This window comes from Haliotis rufescens, unplaced genomic scaffold (assembly GCF_023055435.1).
Source record: "Haliotis rufescens isolate VD_foot unplaced genomic scaffold, xgHalRufe1.0.p SCAF_5, whole genome shotgun sequence".
NCBI classification, from domain to species: domain Eukaryota; kingdom Metazoa; phylum Mollusca; class Gastropoda; order Lepetellida; family Haliotidae; genus Haliotis; species Haliotis rufescens.
In genome coordinates, this window is record NW_025964223.1 from 2,691,214 (window position 1) to 2,713,166 (window position 21,953).

A 21,953-nucleotide genomic window follows, 5' to 3' on the forward strand; every position below is an offset into this window, starting at 1 on the left:
TATGCTTACTGTACATCTCGCTTCATCACCTGTGTGCTATTTGTTATCCTTACTGTACATCTCGCTTCATCACCTGTGTGCTATTTGTTATCCTAACTGTACATCTGGCTTCATTACCCGTGTGACTCATTACCATGTGCTATTTGTTATCCTTACTGTACATCTCGCTTCATCACCTGTGTGCTATTTGTTATTCTTACTGTACATCTGGCTTCATTACCCCTGTGCTTCATCACCTGTGTGCTATTTGTTATTCTTACTGTACATCTGGCTTCATTACCCGTGTGATTCATTACCATGTGCTATTTGTTATCCTTACTGTACATCTGGCTTCATCACCTGTGTGCTATTTGTTATCCTTACTGTACATCTCGCTTCATCACCTGTGTGCTATTTGTTATCCTTACTGTACATCTCGCTTCATCACCTGTGTGCTATTTGTTATCCTAACTGTACATCTGGCTTCATTACCCCTGTGATTCATTACCATGTGCTATTTGTTATCCTTACTGTACATCTCGCTTCATCACCTGTGTGCTATTTGTTATCCTAACTGTACATCTGGCTTCATTACCCCTGTGATTCATTACCATGTGCTATTTGTTATCCTTACTGTACAGCTGGCTTCATCATCTGTGTGCTATTTGTTATCCTTACTGTACATCTGGCTTCATCACCTGTGTGCTATTTGTTATCCTAACTGTACATCTGGCTTCATTACCCCTGTGATTCATTACCATGTGCTATTTGTTATCCTTACTGTACATCTCGCTTCATCACCTGTGTGCTATTTGTTATCCTTACTGTACATCTCGCTTCATCACCTGTGTGCTATTTGTTATTTTTACTGTACATCTGGCTTCATCACCTGTGTGCTATTTGTTATCCTAACTGTACATCTGGCTTCATTACCCCTGTGATTCATTACCATGTGCTATTTGTTATCCTTACTGTACATCTGGCTTCATCACCTGTGTGCTATTTGTTATCCTAACTGTACATCTGGCTTCATCACCTGTGTGCTCTTTGTTATTCTTACTGTACATCTCGCTTCATCACCTGTGTGCTATTTGTTATTCTTACTGTACATCTGGCTTCATTACCCGTGTGATTCATTACCATGTGCTATTTGTTATCCTTACTGTACATCTGGCTTCATCACCTGTGTGCTATTTGTTATCCTTACTGTACATCTGGCTTCATTACCCGTGTGATTCATTACCATGTGCTATTTGTTATGCTTACTGTACATCTCGCTTCATCACCTGTGTGCTATTTGTTATCCTTACTGTACATCTCGCTTCATCACCTGTGTGCTATTTGTTATCCTAACTGTACATCTGGCTTTATTACCCGTGTGACTCATTACCATGTGCTATTTGTTATCCTTACTGTACATCTCGCTTCATCACCTGTGTGCTATTTGTTATTCTTACTGTACATCTGGCTTCATTACCCCTGTGCTTCATCACCTGTGTGCTATTTGTTATTCTTACTGTACATCTGGCTTCATTACCCGTGTGATTCATTACCATGTGCTATTTGTTATCCTTACTGTACATCTCGCTTCATCACCTGTGTGCTATTTGTTATCCTAACTGTACATCTGGCTTCATTACCCGTGTGATTCATTACCATGTGCTATTTGTTATTTTTACTGTACATCTGGCTTCATCACCTGTGTGGTATTTGTTATCCTTACTGTACATCTGGCTTCATTACCCCTGTGCTATTTGTTATTCTTACTGTACATCTGGCTTCATTACCATGTGCTATTCTTTATCCTAACTGTACATTTGGCTTCATTACCCTTTTGCTTCATCATCTGTGTGCTATTTGTTATTCTTACTGTACATCTGGCTTCATCACCTGTGTGCTATTTGTTATCCTAACTGTACATTTGGCTTCATTACCCCTCTGCTTCATCAGCTGTGTGCTATTTGTTATCCTTACTGTACATCTGGCTTCATCACCTGTGTGCTATTTGTTATTCTTACTGTACAGCTGGCTTCATTACCCCTGTGCTTCATCATCTGTGTCCTATTTGTTATCCTTACTGTACATCTGGCTTCATTACCCCTGTGCTATTTGTTATCCTTACTGTACATCTGGCTTCATTACCATGTGCTATTTGTTATCCTAACTGTACATTTGGCTTTATTACCCCTGTGCTTCATCAGCTGTGTGCTATTTGTTATCCTTACTGTACATCTGGCTTTATCACCTGTGTGCTATTTGTTATCCTAACTGTACATCTGGCTTCATTACCCCTGTGATTCATTACCATGTGCTATTTCTTATCCTTACTGTACATCTGGTTTCATCATCTGTGTGCTTTTTGTTATCCTAACTGTACATTTGCCTTCATTACCCCTGTGCTTCATCAGCTGTGTGCTATTTGTTATCCTTAATGTACATCTGGCTTCATTACCCCTGTGCTATTTGTTATTCTTACTCTACATCTGGCTTCATTACCATGTGCTATTTGTTATCCTAACTGTATATTTGGCTTCATTACCCCTGTGCTTCATCAGCTGTGTGCTATTTGTTATGCTAACTGTACATCTCGCTTCATTACCTGTGTGCTTAATCACCATGTGCTATTTGTTATCCTTACTGTACATCTGGCTTCATTACCGTGTGCTATTTGTTATTCTTACTGTACATCTGGCTTCATTACCATGTGCTATTTGTTATCCTAACTGTACATTTGGCTTCATTACCCCTGTGCTTCATCAGCTATGTGCTATTTGTTATCCTTACTGTACATCTGGCTTCATTAGCTGTGTGCTATTTGTTATCTTTACTGTACATCTGGCTTCATTACCCCTGTGATTCATTACCATGTGCTATTTTTTATCCTTACTGTACATCTGGCTTCATCATCTATGTGCTATTTGTTATCCTTACTGTACATCTGGCTTCATCACCTGTGTGCTATTTGTTATTCTTACTGTACATCTGGCTTCATTACCCGTGTGTTTTATAACCATGGGCTATTTGTTATCCTTACAGTACATCTGGCTTCATCACCTGTGTGCTATTTGTTATCCTTACTGTACATGTGGCTTCATTACCCCTGTGCTATTTGTTATTCTTACTGTATATCTGGCTTTATTACCATGTGCTATTTGTTATCCTAACTGTATATTTGGCTTCATTACCCCTGTGCTTCATCAGCTGTGTGCTATTTGTTATCCTTACTGTACATCTGGCTTCATTACCCCTGTGATTCATTACCATGTGCTATTTTTTATCCTTACTGTACATCTGGCTTCATCATCTATGAGCTATTTGTTATCCTTACTGTACATCTGGCTTCATCACCTGTGTGCTACTTGTTATTCTTACTGTACATCTGGCTTCATTACCGTGTGCTTAATTACCATGTGCTATTTGTTATTTTTACTGTACATCTGGCTTCCTTACCCGTGTGCTATTTGTTATCCTTACTGTACATCTGGCTTCATTACCGTGTGCTTAATTACCATGTGCTGTTTGTTATTCTTACTGTACATCTGGCTTCATCATCTGTGTGCTATTTGTTATCCTTACTGTACATTTGGCTTCATTACCCCTGTGCTTCATTACCTGTGCTATTTGTTATCCTTACTGTACATCTGGCTTCATAACCCGTGTGATTCATTACCGTGTGCTATTTGTTATCCTTACTGTACATCTGGCTTCATCATCTGTGTGCTATTTGTTATCCTTACTGTACATCTCGCTTCATTAACCCTGTGATTCATTACCATGGGCTATTTGTTATTCTTACTGTACATCTGGCTTCATCATCTATGTGCTATTTGTTATCCTTACTGTACATCTGGCTTCATTACCCGTGTGATTCATTACCATGTGCTATTTGTTATCCTTACTGTACATCTGGCTTCATCATCTGTGTGCTATTTGTTATCCTTACTGTACATCTCGCTTCATTAACCCTGTGATTCATTACCCATGGGCTATTTGTTATTCTTACTGTATATCTGGCTTTATTACCATGTGCTATTTGTTATCCTAACTGTATATTTGGCTTCATTACCCCTGTGCTTCATCAGCTGTGTGCTATTTGTTATCCTTACTGTACATCTGGCTTCATTACCCCTGTGATTCATTACCATGTGCTATTTTTTATCCTTACTGTACATCTGGCTTCATCATCTATGAGCTATTTGTTATCCTTACTGTACATCTGGCTTCATCACCTGTGTGCTATTTGTTATTCTTACTGTACATCTGGCTTCATTACCGTGTGCTTAATTACCATGTGCTATTTGTTATTTTTACTGTACATCTGGCTTCCTTACCCGTGTGCTATTTGTTATCCTTACTGTACATCTGGCTTCATTACCGTGTGCTTAATTACCATGTGCTGTTTGTTATTCTTACTGTACATCTGGCTTCATCATCTGTGTGCTATTTGTTATCCTTACTGTACATTTGGCTTCATTACCCCTGTGCTTCATTACCTGTGCTATTTGTTATCCTTACTGTACATCTGGCTTCATAACCCGTGTGATTCATTACCGTGTGCTATTTGTTATCCTTACTGTACATCTGGCTTCATCATCTGTGTGCTATTTGTTATCCTTACTGTACATCTCGCTTCATTAACCCTGTGATTCATTACCATGGGCTATTTGTTATTCTTACTGTACATCTGGCTTCATCATCTATGTGCTATTTGTTATCCTTACTGTACATCTGGCTTCATTACCCGTGTGATTCATTACCATGTGCTATTTGTTATCCTTACTGTACATCTGGCTTCATCATCTGTGTGCTATTTGTTATCCTTACTGTACATCTCGCTTCATTAACCCTGTGATTCATTACCATGGGCTATTTGTTATTCTTACTGTACATCTGGCTTCATCATCTATGTGCTATTTGTTATCCTTACTGTACATTTGGCTTCATTACCTGTGTGCTATTTGTTATCCTTACTGTACATCTGGCTTCATTACCGTGTGCTTAATTACCATGTGCTATTTGTTATTTTTACTGTACATCTGGCTTCCTTACCCGTGTGCTATTTGTTATCCTTACTGTACATCTGGCTTCATTACCGTGTGCTTAATTACCATGTGCTATTTGTTATTCTTACTGTACATCTGGCTTCATCATCTGTGTGCTATTTGTTATCCTTACTGTACATTTGGCTTCATTACCCCTGTGCTTCATTACCTGTGCTATTTGTTATCCTTACTGTACATCTGGCTTCATAACCCGTGTGATTCATTACCGTGTGCTATTTGTTATCCTTACTGTACATCTGGCTTCATCATCTGTGTGCTATTTGTTATCCTTACTGTACATCTCGCTTCATTAACCCTGTGATTCATTACCATGGGCTATTTGTTATTCTTACTGTACATCTGGCTTCATCATCTATGTGCTATTTGTTATCCTTACTGTACATCTGGCTTCATTACCCGTGTGATTCATTACCATGTGCTATTTGTTATCCTTACTGTACATCTGGCTTCATCATCTGTGTGCTATTTGTTATCCTTACTGTACATCTCGCTTCATTAACCCTGTGATTCATTACCATGGGCTATTTGTTATTCTTACTGTACATCTGGCTTCATCATCTATGTGCTATTTGTTATCCTTACTGTACATTTGGCTTCATTACCTGTGTGCTATTTGTTATCCTTACTGTACATCTGGCTTCATTACCGTGTGCTTAATTACCATGTGCTATTTGTTATTTTTACTGTACATCTGGCTTCCTTACCCGTGTGCTATTTGTTATCCTTACTGTACATCTGGCTTCATTACCGTGTGCTTAATTACCATGTGCTATTTGTTATTCTTACTGTACATCTGGCTTCATCATCTGTGTGCTATTTGTTATCCTTACTGTACATTTGGCTTCATTACCCCTGTGCTTCATTACCTGTGCTATTTGTTATCCTTACTGTACATCTGGCTTCATTACCCGTGTGATTCATTACCGTGTGCTATTTGTTATCCTTACTGTACATCTGGCTTCATCATCTGTGTGCTATTTGTTATCCTTACTGTACATCTCGCTTCATTAACCCTGTGATTCATTACCATGGGCTATTTGTTATTCTTACTGTACATCTGGCTTCATCATCTATGTGCTATTTGTTATCCTTACTGTACATCTGGCTTCATTACCCGTGTGATTCATTACCATGTGCTATTTGTTATCCTTACTGTACATCTGGCTTCATCATCTGTGTGCTATTTGTTATCCTTACTGTACATCTCGCTTCATTAACCCTGTGATTCATTACCATGGGCTATTTGTTATTCTTACTGTACATCTGGCTTCATCATCTATGTGCTATTTGTTATCCTTACTGTACATTTGGCTTCATTACCTGTGTGCTATTTGTTATCCTTACTGTACATCTCGCTTCATTAACCCTGTGATTCATTACCATGGGCTATTTGTTATTCTTACTGTACATCTGGCTTCATCAGCTATGTGCTATTTGTTATCCTTACTGTACATCTGGCTTCATCATCTGTGTGCTATTTGTTATCCTTACTGTACATCTGGCTTCATAACCCCTGTGCTATTTGTTATTCTTACTGTACATCTGGCTTTATTACCATGTGCTCTTTGTTATCCTAACTGTATATTTGGCTTCATAACCCGTGTGCTTCATCAGCTGTGTGCTATTTGTTATCCTTACTATACATCTGGCTTCATCATCTATGTGCTATTTGTTATCCTTACTGTACATCTGGCTTCATTAACCCTGTGATTCATTACCATGGGCTATTTGTTATTCTTACTGTACATCTGGCTTCATCATCTATGTGCTATTTGTTATTCTTACTGTACATCTGGCTTCATTAACCCTGTGATTCATTACCATGGGCTATTTGTTATTTTTACTGTACATCTGGCTTCATTAACCCTGTGATTCATTACCATGGGCTATTTGTTATTTTTACTGTACATCTGGCTTCATTAACCCTGTGATTCATTACCATGGGCTATTTGTTATTTTTACTGTACATCTGGCTTCATTAACCCTGTGATTCATTACCGTGTGCTATTTGTTATCCTTACTGTACATCTGGCTTCATCATCTGTGTGCTATTTGTTATCCTTACTGTACATCTCGCTTCATTAACCCTGTGATTCATTACCATGGGCTATTTGTTATTCTTACTGTACATCTGGCTTCATCATCTATGTGCTATTTGTTATCCTTACTGTACATCTGGCTTTATCATCTATGTGCTATTTGTTATCCTTACTGTACATTTGGCTTCATTAACCGTGTGATTCATTACCATGTGCTATTTGTTATCCTTACTGTACATCTGGCTTCATCATCTATGTGCTATTTGTTATCCTTACTATACATTTGGCTTCATCATCTATGTGCTATTTGTTATCCTTACTGTTCATCTGGCTTCATTAACCCTGTGATTCATTACCATGTGCTATTTGTTATTTTTACTGTGCATTTGGCTTCATTACCCCTGCGCTTCATTACCATGGGCTATTTGTTATTCTTACTGTACATCTGGCTCCATCACCTGTGTGCTATTTGTTATCCTTACTGTACATCTGGCTTCATTACCCGTGTGCTATTTGCTATCCTTACTGTACATCTGGCTTCATTACCCCTGTGCTATTTGTTATCCTTACTGTTCAGCTTGCTTCGTAACCTGTGCTTTTTGTTATTCTTACTGTTCATCTTGCTTCGTAACCTGTGTGCTATTTGTTATTCTTACTGTACATCTGGCTTCATCCAATGACCTGTATGCTACTTGTTATCTATTACCTTGTTATCTATTGTTGTCAATTTAATCTGCTGCTTATCCCAACATATCATGCATATATACCTCTCATCACTTGGTTGTTGTCACTCCAGCTTCATAATAACGTAAGAATATACATTGAAATGTTGCTATATGCAATAAACAAGAGGTTTTTTATCCATAAAGTTGAACGTTTTCTTCTAGAATGCAAAGCACCAGACGTATTGGCATATGCTTTAAGTTGATTATGTCCCTCAACAGACACAGCACTTTTATGGAAGTCAGTCGGAAGTCAAATATTCCTGACAAGGTGGACGTGGTTTTCTGTACATATTAACTGGCTAACGTGGGTAGATTGGACAATTTATGGTACCAGAAATTAAACATGTAAAACATGTTACAACCAAATTTATTCATAACATACCGTAGCTTTTAGTTTGTCGGCGGTCCATCTCTGCATGAGGTCTCCAATATTGACGACTATAGTGCCTTCAATTGGAATGACTGGCATGAACGCTCCAATTGGTGAAACAATCTGTGAATAGAAACAGTTTGAGTAGGATCTAACAGTGTAGAACGTAACCATGACAGTGTAGACCGTAACCATAACACTGTAGACTGTAACCATGACAGTGTGGACCGTAACCATGACAGAGTGGACCATAACCATAACAGTGTAGACTGTAACCATGACAGTGTAGACCGTAACCATGACAGTGTGGACCGTAACCATGACAGAGTGGACCATAACCATAACACTGTAGCCTGTAACCATGACAGTGTGGACCGTAACCATGACAGAGTGGACCATAACCATAACACTGTAGACCGTAACCATGACAGTGTGGACCGTAACCATGACAGAGTGGACCATAACCATAACACTGTAGACCGTAACCATGACAGTGTAGACCGTAACCATGACAGAGTGGACCATAACCATAACACTGTAGACTGTAACCATGACAGAGTGGACTGTAACCATGACAGAGTGGACTGTAACCACGACAGTGTGGATTGTAACTATAACACTGTAGACTGTAACCATAACACTGTAGACTGTAATCATGACAGGGTGGACTGTAACCATAACACTGTAGACTGTAACCATGACAGTGTGGACTGTAACCATGACACTGTAGAACATAACCATGACAGCGTGGACCGTAACCATAACACTGTAGACCGTAACCATGACAGTGTGGACCGTAACCATGACACTTTAAAGACCAAGAAAGCAGTGCCTGTGTGTAAGTGCTGATTATTATAAACACTTTGATTGAGGCATCATGACATGTGATCATCACCATCAACTACATACTCGCACAATACACACCTCCAGCCCACCACACTGGTCCTGAAATAGGAGGGTTACAGTCCCGTAGTCGCTGTGCTCGCCACACCTCAACTGGCCAGGCTTTACAGCTGAAGTTAAGAATAGACACATAAAGATAAGTCACACACGCAATAAGTCACAAACAACAAGTAAGAACGAAGCGTGATTTATGATATACTTAGTGAGAAAGACTGAGTATTCTGAAGTTGAGAAAAGTGATATTTTCACTGCACTGAACACAACACTTGATATTTCACTGCAGTGAAGATAACACTTTGACGGAACTGTTGTCATACAAGAGTTACCTCCCCTCAAATTGTCTCCTTTTACCGTCAGAGACTTGCCCGTACACAAACTGGTGACGTCGTTTTTACGTTAGTTCCACATTGACAAGGCAACATAATGACAAATGGTCATTTATGGAGTTAATATCGCTTCTTGCCGTTTGTTATTCTCTCGAAAATGCTTCATCATAAACTGCAATTTCTCGCATCAGAAAGTGGGAGAGATATGACAATCCGTATTTGGAGAAAAGGTACAGATAATAAAGATGGTGAAAATATATCCGGTAAATGCCAAACTTGACCCACCTGTTCGAAAAATGGACTTGTCCGACATTTCCGAGATTCTATTCAGGGAGTCAACATTATTTAATTTTGGTATATGTTTTTAAAGCTTGAACATTGTATCAACATCCTTAAAGAGGCTGTACATAATGTTGATATCTCATATAAGACATAAACGACAGCGCCCTTCATCATTTATTCTCCCTGCATTTATTTTTTTATTGTAATCAACTCAAACTCTTCGTTTATTTCTTAAATGATACACACAAGTGAAGACACATTCAAGGTTCATTTCACATGGGGAAGGGAACCCGCTTCCTCTGTGTAAGTAATATAGATGACGTAGGTACTGGGCAACCCCACCTGGACCAGACCTAGATCCTGAAAAGGCTCCATGTAAGCATTTTCAAGGCCTAGGTCTTGTCCAGTACCCCCATCATCTATACTACTGTGTAACAAGACAACGCATTATCTAATTGAACGTTCCATACATACAGGCCCCCGCAGGTAGAATAGGATAGTATAGGCTTCTTAGGGTACCGGGGCTCTTCTTGCTTCCAAAGCTTTGATGACAATTACGGAGAAAATTCCTATCCTGTAAACAGATTGCATATACACTGCTTTAGCTCATCGTATAAGCTCAACTCATCACCAAGAAAAGTAGCAATAGGGTGGGTGATAAGGTTGGTTGGTTTGCTTGTTGCTTGTCTAGCTATATGAGGGCGGTCTGTAAATAATCGAGTTTAGACCAGACACCCAAGTCATTCACATCATGAGCATCGATCCAGGCAATTGGGATAAGATGACATGCATCAATCAAGTCAGCCGTTTCCGTTAGTCGCCTCTTACAACAAGCATAGCCGCCTCTTACGGCAAGCATTGGTTACTGAAGACCTATTCTAACCCAATACACAGAGATGTGACAAAAAGCCACTAGGACAGCCCAATACACAGCCATATGGCACAAGCCATCAATCTCCCAAGGGTCAAACCTACCGACGACCCAATACACAGCCATATGACACTAGCCATTAATCTCCCAAGGGTCAAACCTACGGACAGCCCAATACACAGCCACATGACACTAGCCATTAATCTCCCAAGGGTCAAACCTACGGACAGCCCAATACACAGCCATATGACACTAGCCATCAATCTCCCAAGGGTCAAACCTACGGACAGCCCAATACACAGCCATATGACACTAGCCATCAATCTCCCAAGGGTCAAACCTACGGACAGCCCAATACACAGCCATATGACACTAGCCATTAATCTCCCAAGGGTCAAACCTACCGACAGCCCAATACACAGCCATATGACACAAGCCATCAATCTCCCAAGGGTCAAACCTACGGACAGCCCAATACACAGCCATATGACACTAGCCATCAATCTCCCAAGGGTCAAACCTACCGACAGCCCAATACACAGCCATATGACACTAGCCATCAATCTCCCAAGGGTCAAACCTACGGACAGCCCAATACACAGCCATATGACACTAGCCATCAATCTCCCAAGGGTCAAACCTACCGACAGCCCAATACACAGCCATATGACACTAGCCATCAATCTCCCAAGGGTCAAACCTACCGACAGCCCAATACACAGCCATATGACACTAGCCATTAATCTCCCAAGGGTCAAACCTACGGACAGCCCAATACACAGCCATATGACACTAGCCATCAATCTCCCAAGGGTCAAACCTACCGACAGCCCAATACACAGCCATATGACACTAGCCATTAATCTCCAAAGGGTCAAACCTACGGACAGCCCAATACACAGCCATATGACACAAGCCATTAATCTCCCAAGGGTCAAACCTACGGACAGCCCAATACACAGCCATATGACACTAGCCATCAATCTCCCAAGGGTCAAACCTACGGACAGCCCAATACACAGCCATATGACACTAGCCATCAATCTCCCAAGGGTCAAACCTACCGACAGCCCAATACACAGCCATATGACACTAGCCATCAATCTCCCAAGGGTCAAACCTACCGACAGCCCAATACACAGCCATATGACACTAGCCATTAATCTCCCAAGGGTCAAACCTACGGACAGCCCAATACACAGCCATATGACACTAGCCATCAATCTCCCAAGGGTCAAACCTACCGACAGCCCAATACACAGCCATATGACACTAGCCATTAATCTCCAAAGGGTCAAACCTACGGACAGCCCAATACACAGCCATATGACACAAGCCATTAATCTCCCAAGGGTCAAACCTACCGACAACCCAATACAAAGCGATATGACGTCAAGGATCCGGAGTGCCAGCTTGGTGCTCTGCTCAAAGAACTCTCCATAAGCAGCCTCCATTCCAGGCACACTGACTGGCCATTGCTGAAAGTAAAGTATAGTCTCACAGTAATCTACTGTACATCTACTTTGTATCACACTCATGTATTTACTGCACTTCACTTTTCATATGGCCACACCTTTACCTGTACCTTGTGCCACTTCTGATTTAGAGCCATGATTTTTGTATTCATTCAGTTTAGGCCTCAAAGACCATTATTATTAATATAGGTGATCATTCATAACTTTAATGTCGTGTCTTAAAAATTGCCAAAGTTGTCATGAATGCGTTCTAAACAGAGAACATGATGTGATCACCATCAAAAAACTAAAAAACACATACAATTTGATGACATTGAAAGCTATTACTATTTACATGTTTTATGTGGTAACATGACTTCTTTGTGTACTTACAATGTCAAGAGATCCTTCATATGACTTGTAGTTAAAAAATTCCTTGAGGTCTCCCGGCTTTGACACATCCAATCTACAGCATTAAATTTATGTTCCTAATGACAGTGACATAATCATCAAAATATAAAGCACTACTGAATGCCGGGTGGTTTAAAGTGACAACATTAACACCAGCTACCTTGTATTGGTCACAATAACGAACCATGTAACAACCTTGACCAGAGCAGGATCTGTGTTGCCAATTCTAGTTGGATGCCCTTTGGCCATGCACTGTCCATGACTGCATATGATACAACAAATGTATATGGGATATATAGTACACGTATATCATCACATCTATGCAGTTCATTTCCACGGTTCAACATTAAATAACCTTGAGTTACTTGAGGCAATGAAGTGGAACGTAGATAATAAATGCCATAATACATATAGTATATCATGCACGTAACAGACTTATGTATGTATTTCATTCCACTGTTTCACATTAAATATCCTCCACTTTTGGGGGCTTTGAAACATAATATAGGGACACAAGGCCTGCATCTTAGTATCATATACCGCAGATCTATGAAAGTAATATCAAGACACTCCACACAAAGTCGATACCACGTGCAGCGCTACAATAACACAGATGTGGGCATGATTTTGTAATGCCGTGTCTAAAGGGAATGTGTACATTGTTGTAGACAAAGCCTGGAGTAAATTGTTTGATAGGCATTACTTAGAAGTTGACGGATGACAAGATAGACACAATTTTATGGATTACAACTTCTTTAATACTGTGAAAAGCGACGTTTCGGTATAGATCCTTATAACGGTATAAGGATCTATACCGAAACGTCGCTTTTCACAGTATTAAAGAAGTTGTTATCCATAAAATTGTGTCTATCTTGTAAGCCTGGAGTGGTGACTCATACCGTTCCATTGCAAAAGCTTGGTATCCATGGAATCCACCGGTCCGAGATGCACATGTTGTCTTTACTGATGTCGGTTGGGTAAAGAAAGTTTTGTTAATCCTAAAGAACTCGTCAATCTGAAACAAATGGGAAAATCAGTTTGTAGATGTTTCTGTGCCATATATCTATCAGTAATTTTTGTTGAGGTAAGGTATAGTGCTTAAGAATATTAACATTTGTGGACTCACATTATACAGAACAGTAGCGAAAATATTCTTGAACACACACTGTATATATTTGGAGTGATAGAAGTGTGATATGCTGCCAAATGTATATACTAGTATTTTCATTTAAGGATTGACTTTGTGTAAGTTCATTTGATGAAGCAGCATAGAGTGGCCCTCACTCTTTGAATGTTCATATTCCAAAGAACGCACACAAAGGGAAAGTGAATCTTTATATATTTATTCTATTACTATTTTGTTACCTTGAAGTATGTAGAACAATACACAATCTTATGTAGTGACTGCATGTTTTCACTGTTGGGCATGCAACAACCAGCTGTATCGAGGAATGAAATAGTTCCTCAAGAGAAGAAGTGACATGAGCGTATGTAACATTGTTGTATGGTGACATATGTTGTAGTTTGTCTACAACATATATATTCAAATAATATCATTATTAGTAGAGTCAGGTCTGTTAAGAACTACCTCAGTAAGTCAGTCACAATTACAGCGCGTCGTAATACATTCACATTAAGCACAAGACACCAAAATGGCCGACACAATAAACGTGATGGGACAGATTTCAGAAGTTGTTAATAAACCTGTGACGATTACTTGTGTTAGTTGGCATTGATCAGTTGGCCGATCATTGAAATATGATGGTAGAAATGTGTCAAATAGATACTAAGGTAAATTCGTAGACTGCGGTAGACAGTCACTGTCAGTCAAGACACTGATCGAGTCGATACTATGATAGTTTAGATCTGCATTGCTTCGTTTTGTTTACTAGGATGGGTCGTAGCTTGGATATATGTGAACGATCTTAATACCAAACGCATGAATTTCTCAATATATGCACAATCATGAGTTCATGATCAAAGGGTCTTAACTATCAGAAACTACGCTTGTGTATGTATTCGTGCTTCGGAATTCTCAGGGGTTTCACCAGGAATGTGGAAGTAGTCCCTCAGTGTTTGTGTCATTTCAAGAACACAGTCTCGTGAAACACTATGGGCGTCAAATTGTGTCGTTAAAACGCTTACGAAAGTCGGTTTCTCGGTCATGTGATCGACCCTCGCCCGAAGACGGTAATCCATGTGAACTTCTCATTAAAAAATATATATGAGATTTAGAATGGTACATTTATTAATGAAACAAACAAGCCCAGAACCACCTATCCAACCTTCAATATAAATGAGGTAACGTTTAACCCCACTTTGAACAGTATCTCACTGACTAGAGTAAGCTTAATGTGTGAAGAAATCCCAAAGAATCGCACTAGATGTTTACTACTTGGGTTAATCCGTGACCACATGTATAGTGCTGGCATACAAAGAACTTGAATTAGGACGAAGCTTGCATTCGACCCAGCTGTCGGAGGGATTCTGCCACAAGAAAAGGGACGCTACTCTTACAGCGATTTGCGGTGCCTTAGATCACTGTGTCATCCTTCAGAGCTGATATGGCTGATTCGTGGTATTGAATGACAGATAGGGTACAAAAACAACAATTGTCACATAGTGTTAAATAAAAGCTCCTGACAAATTTGGAATGCGTACATATCAAAACACTGTAATTTGAAAGGTGTAAAGGTGCAACATGCACTGTACATTAGGGTAAGCCTTTAACATGAGTTATGAAAAGCTCTGTCTGCGAACAACATTGAAGACGTCCTAATCGTACGTGACTGAAGCAATTTAGGTAGGCCGAAGGTGTGTCATTTCAAGAATACAGTCTGGTGAAATACTATGGACGTCAAATTCTGTCGTTCAAACGCTTACGAAAGTCAGTTTCTCGGTCATGTGATCGGCCCTCGCCCGAAGACGGTAATTCATGTGAAGTTCTCATTAATTCTATTTTATGAATTTTAGAATGGTACATTTATTAATGAAACAAACCAGCGTCAGAACCACCTGTCCAACCTTCAATATAAATGAGGTAACGTTTAACCCCACTTTGAACAGTATTTCACTGACTAGAGTAAGCTTGATGTGCGAAGAAATCCCAAAGAATTGGGACCGAACATATATTTTCTCTCTGTGTGTAGTGACCCGTGAAGATCAAGGGTAGAACCCATGCTTGCCGTAAAAACCGACAATGCTTGACGTGAGAGGCTACTAACGGGATGGGGTGGTCAGGCTCGCTGACTTGCTTGATGCATGGCATCGTATCCTAATTCCGTTGGTCGATGCTCATGATGTGAATCACTGCATTGTCTGGGCCAGACTCGATTATTTACGTCATATAGCTGGAATATTGATGAGTGCGGCGTTAAACAACAAATAGAAAACAAACAAACGTAATAATGTTCATGAATCACACAATCATGTAACGGAATGAGCAGTGTATAAACGCATTAGATTTATATACAAATATTGGTATTTGGTGGTTATATTGAATTTCCGCACATTAACTACAAGGGAGATAACTCATTGACTTCTTGTGAAACAACTGGTTTGGGTAAATCCTGAGAGGGATATGAATAAGTATATTCAGACAATAACAATCAACATTGATATCTAAACTCGCCAAACCATAGCATTTAACAGATAAATATTGATATTTAGTGGTTATATTGGATTAATGCAAATGATTGAGTATTCTACATGCATCCTTGGGTCTGTTTACCCCAATGTAGAAGTTCAAATCATTCAAATATGTCATCAGAGATCAACAGTGTGTTCATAATCTATGTCTTGTCGGCGAGCTTGGAATTTTGGGCCACTAGGAGGTGGTATTAGTATCAGCTATACCTCAGTGAGTTAGTGTGCCAAATTATATGCATATAAGTCCTAGCACACTGTTTTATAGTTAAAAGATTTAACAGTGTAAACACACATTTAGGAAACTTGTTGGCCATCTTGTAATAGGCTGCCATCTTGAATGTTTGCACATTTGTCAATAGTAGAAAACGTTCTCTAGTTGTGAATATGTTTTCAGAAACATAACATGGCTATTGCGCAATACAACACATGCTTTTTTCATCATAATATTGAACCTCATCTGAAATATGGAAGATATATTGATAATTGGCGATCATATTGGATTATGCAAATTAGACATATTTCATAAACTAGGATTGCTTGTGACTTTTAGTATGTTGTTCTTGAGACCTTGTAGAAATGCATTGTGGTAAAATAAATTCGGTTGCAATTTGTTCCAAGTTGAGTAAAAAAATGGCCTAGATTGCCAGGACTATAAAGGGGAATCCCCTCAGAGGCGGAATTTGTTCTTTGGGGACGATTTCGCCTGTCGTTTTTATCGACCGTTTTATCTATTTCCCATTTTCAAATTTATTTTTTGTCAAGCATTTCTGATTAAGAATGCCCTAAAGTAATAAATTCTGCAAAGTTCCCATGTTGAGTTTACTTGATCTTTAAACATAGACAGTTTCAAGATATACACGAAATACATAAATAATTACACTAAAATACAACATATAGACTTGAGACTTCATTCTTTATGTCCATAATAATAATAGTAGTTTTCTCTAACGAGCCAAGGATGTGGGGCATAATTTCAATGTCAGTGTTAATTCTGTTCATGGTTCTGTACTGTTGGACGGTACAGAAATGAGTATCAACCAGGCGAAGTGCCATGTCGAATCGGCCCAGAGAGAGGCCATGCTTCTGAACGACCACTGCATCGAGTTTATGTGCAGTGTGTTGAGAAGATCAGCAATCCTGCAGAGTCATTTGCTTGGATGAAGTCGGCTGGCCTGAAAGCTAAACAGAAGGCTTCTGTTTGCTGGTCAAGGCCAGTCACTTCCCACTCGAAACCGTCAATGTGTGATTTTGCATCAACATGTAAATATGAAATGTAGCTTATGCAATGAATTTAATGAGACTGTCCAACACATTGTCAGTGGATGCCCAGCTTTAGCACAGACACGGTATCTTAAGCGACATGATGGTGTAGCTCGGTCATCGTATTACCGTCTTCGCCATGCTTGTGGTTTTGACACTGAGGTCCATCCATGGTACGACCCAGAATATGTAGAGGGCGTCATGGAAAATGATAAATACAAAATTCTTTGGAATATGCCCGTTTACAGTCTCAGACGTATCCAGGCCAACATGCCGGATCTTGTCCTTTTTGATAAATCCAATGAAATCATTTAAATCATTAAATTTTCTGTCCCTATTGACAGTAATGTGATTGACAAGATTCAGGGAAAAACGGCAAATATTCAGACCTCGCTTTCGAAATATCACGCTTGCATCCCATGTACCAAGTTGTCCGACTCCCCATTGTTCTCGTTGCCTTAGTTTTGGTACCTCCCAATCTGCTGACTGACATTGGGAGAGTACCCGGGTTTGCTACCAGGAATATAGCCCTTCTGACAATCTGGGTAATGCAGAAGGCTGCAGTGTTGGGGACTCTTCACATACTCCGAAAAGTTCCGGGAAGGGTTTGACAAGGCAGCGGTTCCTAGGAGAAGTCCCATTCGCTGTCTAGGCTGCGTGTAGAGTGGACAAGGGCCCTGAACTGATGATGAGCCTAACAAGCCTGACTGTGCCAGGATCACCCAAACCCTCTTTGCTGCATTTTTTAAAATTTTAATCTGTAAATGGTAATAATTATAATGTATCGTCTGTGCTTGGCGATTTCTGGAAACAACGATTTTTCTTTGTAAGAAATATGTCTAAATATTATTACCCTTCATGACTAAATATTATTACCCTGCATGACCAATTTCGATGGTGTTAAGAAATATGATGCAAAAACTAATCACACAATTTGTAACAGATGAACATATAAATGTCCTGACAGTTTATGTTTGTGAGAAATATGTTTAATATTATTACCCAGCATTATCATTTTCTATGGCATTAAGAGATATGATGCTAATATTATTCATCTGCCCATACGCAATTTCCAATTAATATGTAACTGGCATGTCACCTACGAATGTTTATTATGCCTAAGTATCTCACCGAGCGAGTCCAATTTATGGGAAGGGTTTGACAAGGCAGCGGTTCCTGGGCGAAGTCCCATTCGCTGTCTAGGCTGCGTGTAGAATGGACAGGGCCCTGAGCTGATGATGAGCCTAACAAGCCTGACTGTGCCAGGATCACCCAAACCCTCTTTGCTGCATTTTTTTAAATTTTAATCTGTAAATGGTAATAATTATAATGTATCGTCTGTGCTTGGCGATTTCTGGAAACAACGGGTTTTTTTTGTAAGAAATATGTCTAAATATTATTACCCTTCATGACTAAATATTATTACCCTGCATGACCAATTTCGATGGTGTTAAGAAATATGATGCAAAAACTAATCACAATTTGTAACAGATGAACAGATAAATGTCCTGACAGTTTATGTTTGTGAGAAATATGTTCAATATTATTACCCAGCATTATCATTTTCTATGGCATTAAGAGATATGATGCTAATATTATTCATCTGCCCATACGCAATTTCCAATAAATATTTAACTGGCATGTCACCTGCGAATGTTAATTATGCCTAAGTATCTCACCGAGCGAGTCCAATTTCATTTTTCACCAGTTTCAGTGGTATTGTCATGACGTCATACAAAGAATAATAGCATGACAAAGTATAGAATATCCGACCTGTGAAGATCGAGGTTACAATCGGTCTTCAGCGACCCATGCTTCCGTAAAAAGTGACTATACTTGTCGTGAGAGGCGACTAACGGGATCGGGTGATCAGACTCGCGGACTTGGTTGATGCATGTCATCGTATTCCAATTGAGTGGATCGATGCTCATGATGCCATTCACCAGATTGGCTGATCCGGACTCGATGATTTACAGACCGCCGTCATATAGCTGGAATATTGCTGAGCGCGGAGTTTAATAACAAACAAACAAAGCATTTTCAAACCATAATTAATTTAGCCAAACGCTACATGATATCTTCAGGCAAACAGAATCACTATATCAACGGCCAGGATGGGCCTCGTTGGCCCAGTTGGCTTAGGTACTACGATGGAACCTATAGCTTCTGACCTCTGATCAGCGATGGTTCGACACCCAGCTCCAGCTACATGGGAAGGGCTGTCGAAAGTCGGTGGTTCAGCCCGGGCTCTACTGTTTTCTCCGCCTATCAACACAGGCCACTGTCATATACGTGAAATATTCCAAACAGCTGCGTAGAGCAATAATAAAAATAATAATGGTTGAGGTATCTTAATATACTTACATCTAATCCCCTTAGTATCCCCCGCCCAACAAAGTTGGCGGGGGATATAGAAACGGGCCCCGTCCGTCCGTCCGTCCGTCCGTCACGTTTTGTTTCCGGAGCATAACTCATAAACCGTTCAATATTTTTTCATCAAACTTTGCAGGTCTGTCAGGTACAAGCTGAACTGGTGCCTTTTGCTATTTAGAAATTTTAGATATTTTACATGGCAACAAGATGGATTAAGGTTCTGTCAGGGTAGGGTTTGTTTCCGGAGCATAACTCATAAACCGTTTTCCATGACAAGTTCCACCACGGTTAGAAAAGGTTAGGGTTTGTTTAGATTTAATTATGTCATAAGTTCTGCAACAGGGGCAGGGGATATAGCCACGTTAGTGGCAAACTCTTGTTTGTCAGGCTGTGTCAACTGCACAAGACATTCCACTAAAACAATCAGTTTGCAAACTGACAGCATGTCATTTTTTCCCCCAAGGGATACTAGTATAACTCTCGTCCAAACTCTTTAACACTTAACCAAAAGCTCGATCAACATTACAAGGGGGGTGGGCCGAAAACTAGTCCATATTTTCATAAAACATCGAGCTACCTTGAACCGACAAGAAGGTTATGTTAACAGTCGGATACACCACCTAGCATACGGGAAACCCATTAACCGTTATTCTGATTTCATCTGTCTTTTTATATTTGTTTGAAGGGATAAAGGTGCGTCTTGTTATGGTAGTCGTATGTATTTGCCTTGAAGTCATAACTCACAGTGAACTACGGTTTAAACGAACTCAAGGGGCCACGAATTTTAGTTCGTTATAACCGTAGTTCGTTATGAGCATACATACAGCATGTCAACAGAAACTATACAGCAAATGGACGGGATCAAAACTCATTTCGCTAGATCCGCCAGTTCGTTATAAGCATGTTCGTCATAAAAGTAGTTTACTGTATGGATGATGAAAGCAGGGGTCCTAGCTAAAACGGCTCCGGGATACATTTAGATTCGTTATGAACACGGCCACGTCAGCTTCAGCTAAATGTACCAGGAGACGCCGTAGCATGTATGTAGTACGAGGTAGACCTTGATATAAATACCATGATAAGAGGGTTGCCACAAACATATGTGTTTTGATAAATAATAAATTTGTGTTCTAGATAATGGTGATGGAATGTTTAAACATTATTTTAAAGCAAAAACATTGACCACAAGGCATTAGACCAACATATGTACATTTCTCCCACTTTGAAAATGACAGATTTGGTGGTAGGTCTGTTTTGGTTTGGAAAAGAATAAACATGTGAATATGTTCATTTGTAATCTTTTCTAACTATTCGGATGCCATTTCAAGGATGTACAACTTTTGAACACGAATAACATATTGGCTTTGTAAAAGTTAATTAAAAAATATGCCAGTGGCCCTGTACTATTGTGATGAATATACAGCACTGATGGGGTCGTAAACCACATCTTCAGCAACCCGTGCTTGTCATAAGAGGCGACTATGCCTGTCGTTATAGGCGACTAACGGGATCGGGTGGTCAGGCTCGCTGACTTGGTCGATGCATGTCATCGTATCCCCATATGCGTGGATCGATGCTCATGATGTGAATCACTGGATTGTCTGGTCCAGACTCGATTATTTACATACCGCCGTCATTTATGTAGAGCATTTATGTTCAAGCTCGACTTCACTTCAACACTGATTCTAAAGGACATGTTCCTCCGTTCCGCAAAGGCCCCGTGGTCTTCGTGTCTACCAATGACCATTATCTCACTTACCTTCTCTTGTGGCAATCCGTGATTTTTAATGTATAGAAACCCGACTGTGCTCAATGCGTGGTAGACGTTGGCTGCAAGTGTTTCTAAATCCGAATCCGCCACTGATTCCTTGTTTGTTATTTGCAAACCATAGGCAGAGAAATCTATTATCGGCACTGTATCTTCCATTATGTCAGTCACTTGTGAAAAGCAGGCAGTACTGAGCCTATATCTAACGCTGAGACTTATATACCAATGCGTGTGGTTATGTTGTATTAATGCTGTGGCTTGTTATTGCTGGAGCTGGGAGGTATAAAAATGTATGCCACCATTCCATCTGTTGCACGGCATCTGGCACCAAGGTAAGGGCCAATTGTGTCATTATTTAAGAAATAAATAGCGATTGGGAGTTTTGTATCGTACAATAAAACACTGCAGGGAGAATACACCACGAGGGGCGCTTGATATTGCTATCTCATACAAGAAATAAACGACTCGCGGTCGTTGTTTA

At 39.9% G+C, this 21,953-nt stretch overlaps 1 protein-coding gene across 1 annotated transcript in view; it reads right to left on the bottom strand.

Moving 5' to 3' along the window:
• Positions 1–21,631, bottom strand: part of LOC124128547 (UPF0676 protein C1494.01-like) — a 79,518-nt gene extending 57,887 nt beyond the window's left edge. The window contains exons 1-7 of the mRNA XM_048383775.1: positions 21,464–21,631; positions 13,323–13,438; positions 12,406–12,478; positions 11,923–12,036; positions 10,162–10,261; positions 9,101–9,189; positions 8,189–8,299 (exon numbers count right to left, since the gene is read on the bottom strand). Of these exons, the coding sequence (XP_048239732.1) occupies positions 8,189–8,299; positions 9,101–9,189; positions 10,162–10,261; positions 11,923–12,036; positions 12,406–12,478; positions 13,323–13,438; positions 21,464–21,631 (771 nt within the window). The remainder of the gene's footprint in view (positions 1–8,188; positions 8,300–9,100; positions 9,190–10,161; positions 10,262–11,922; positions 12,037–12,405; positions 12,479–13,322; positions 13,439–21,463) is intronic.
• Positions 21,632–21,953: the final 322 nt, after the last annotated feature.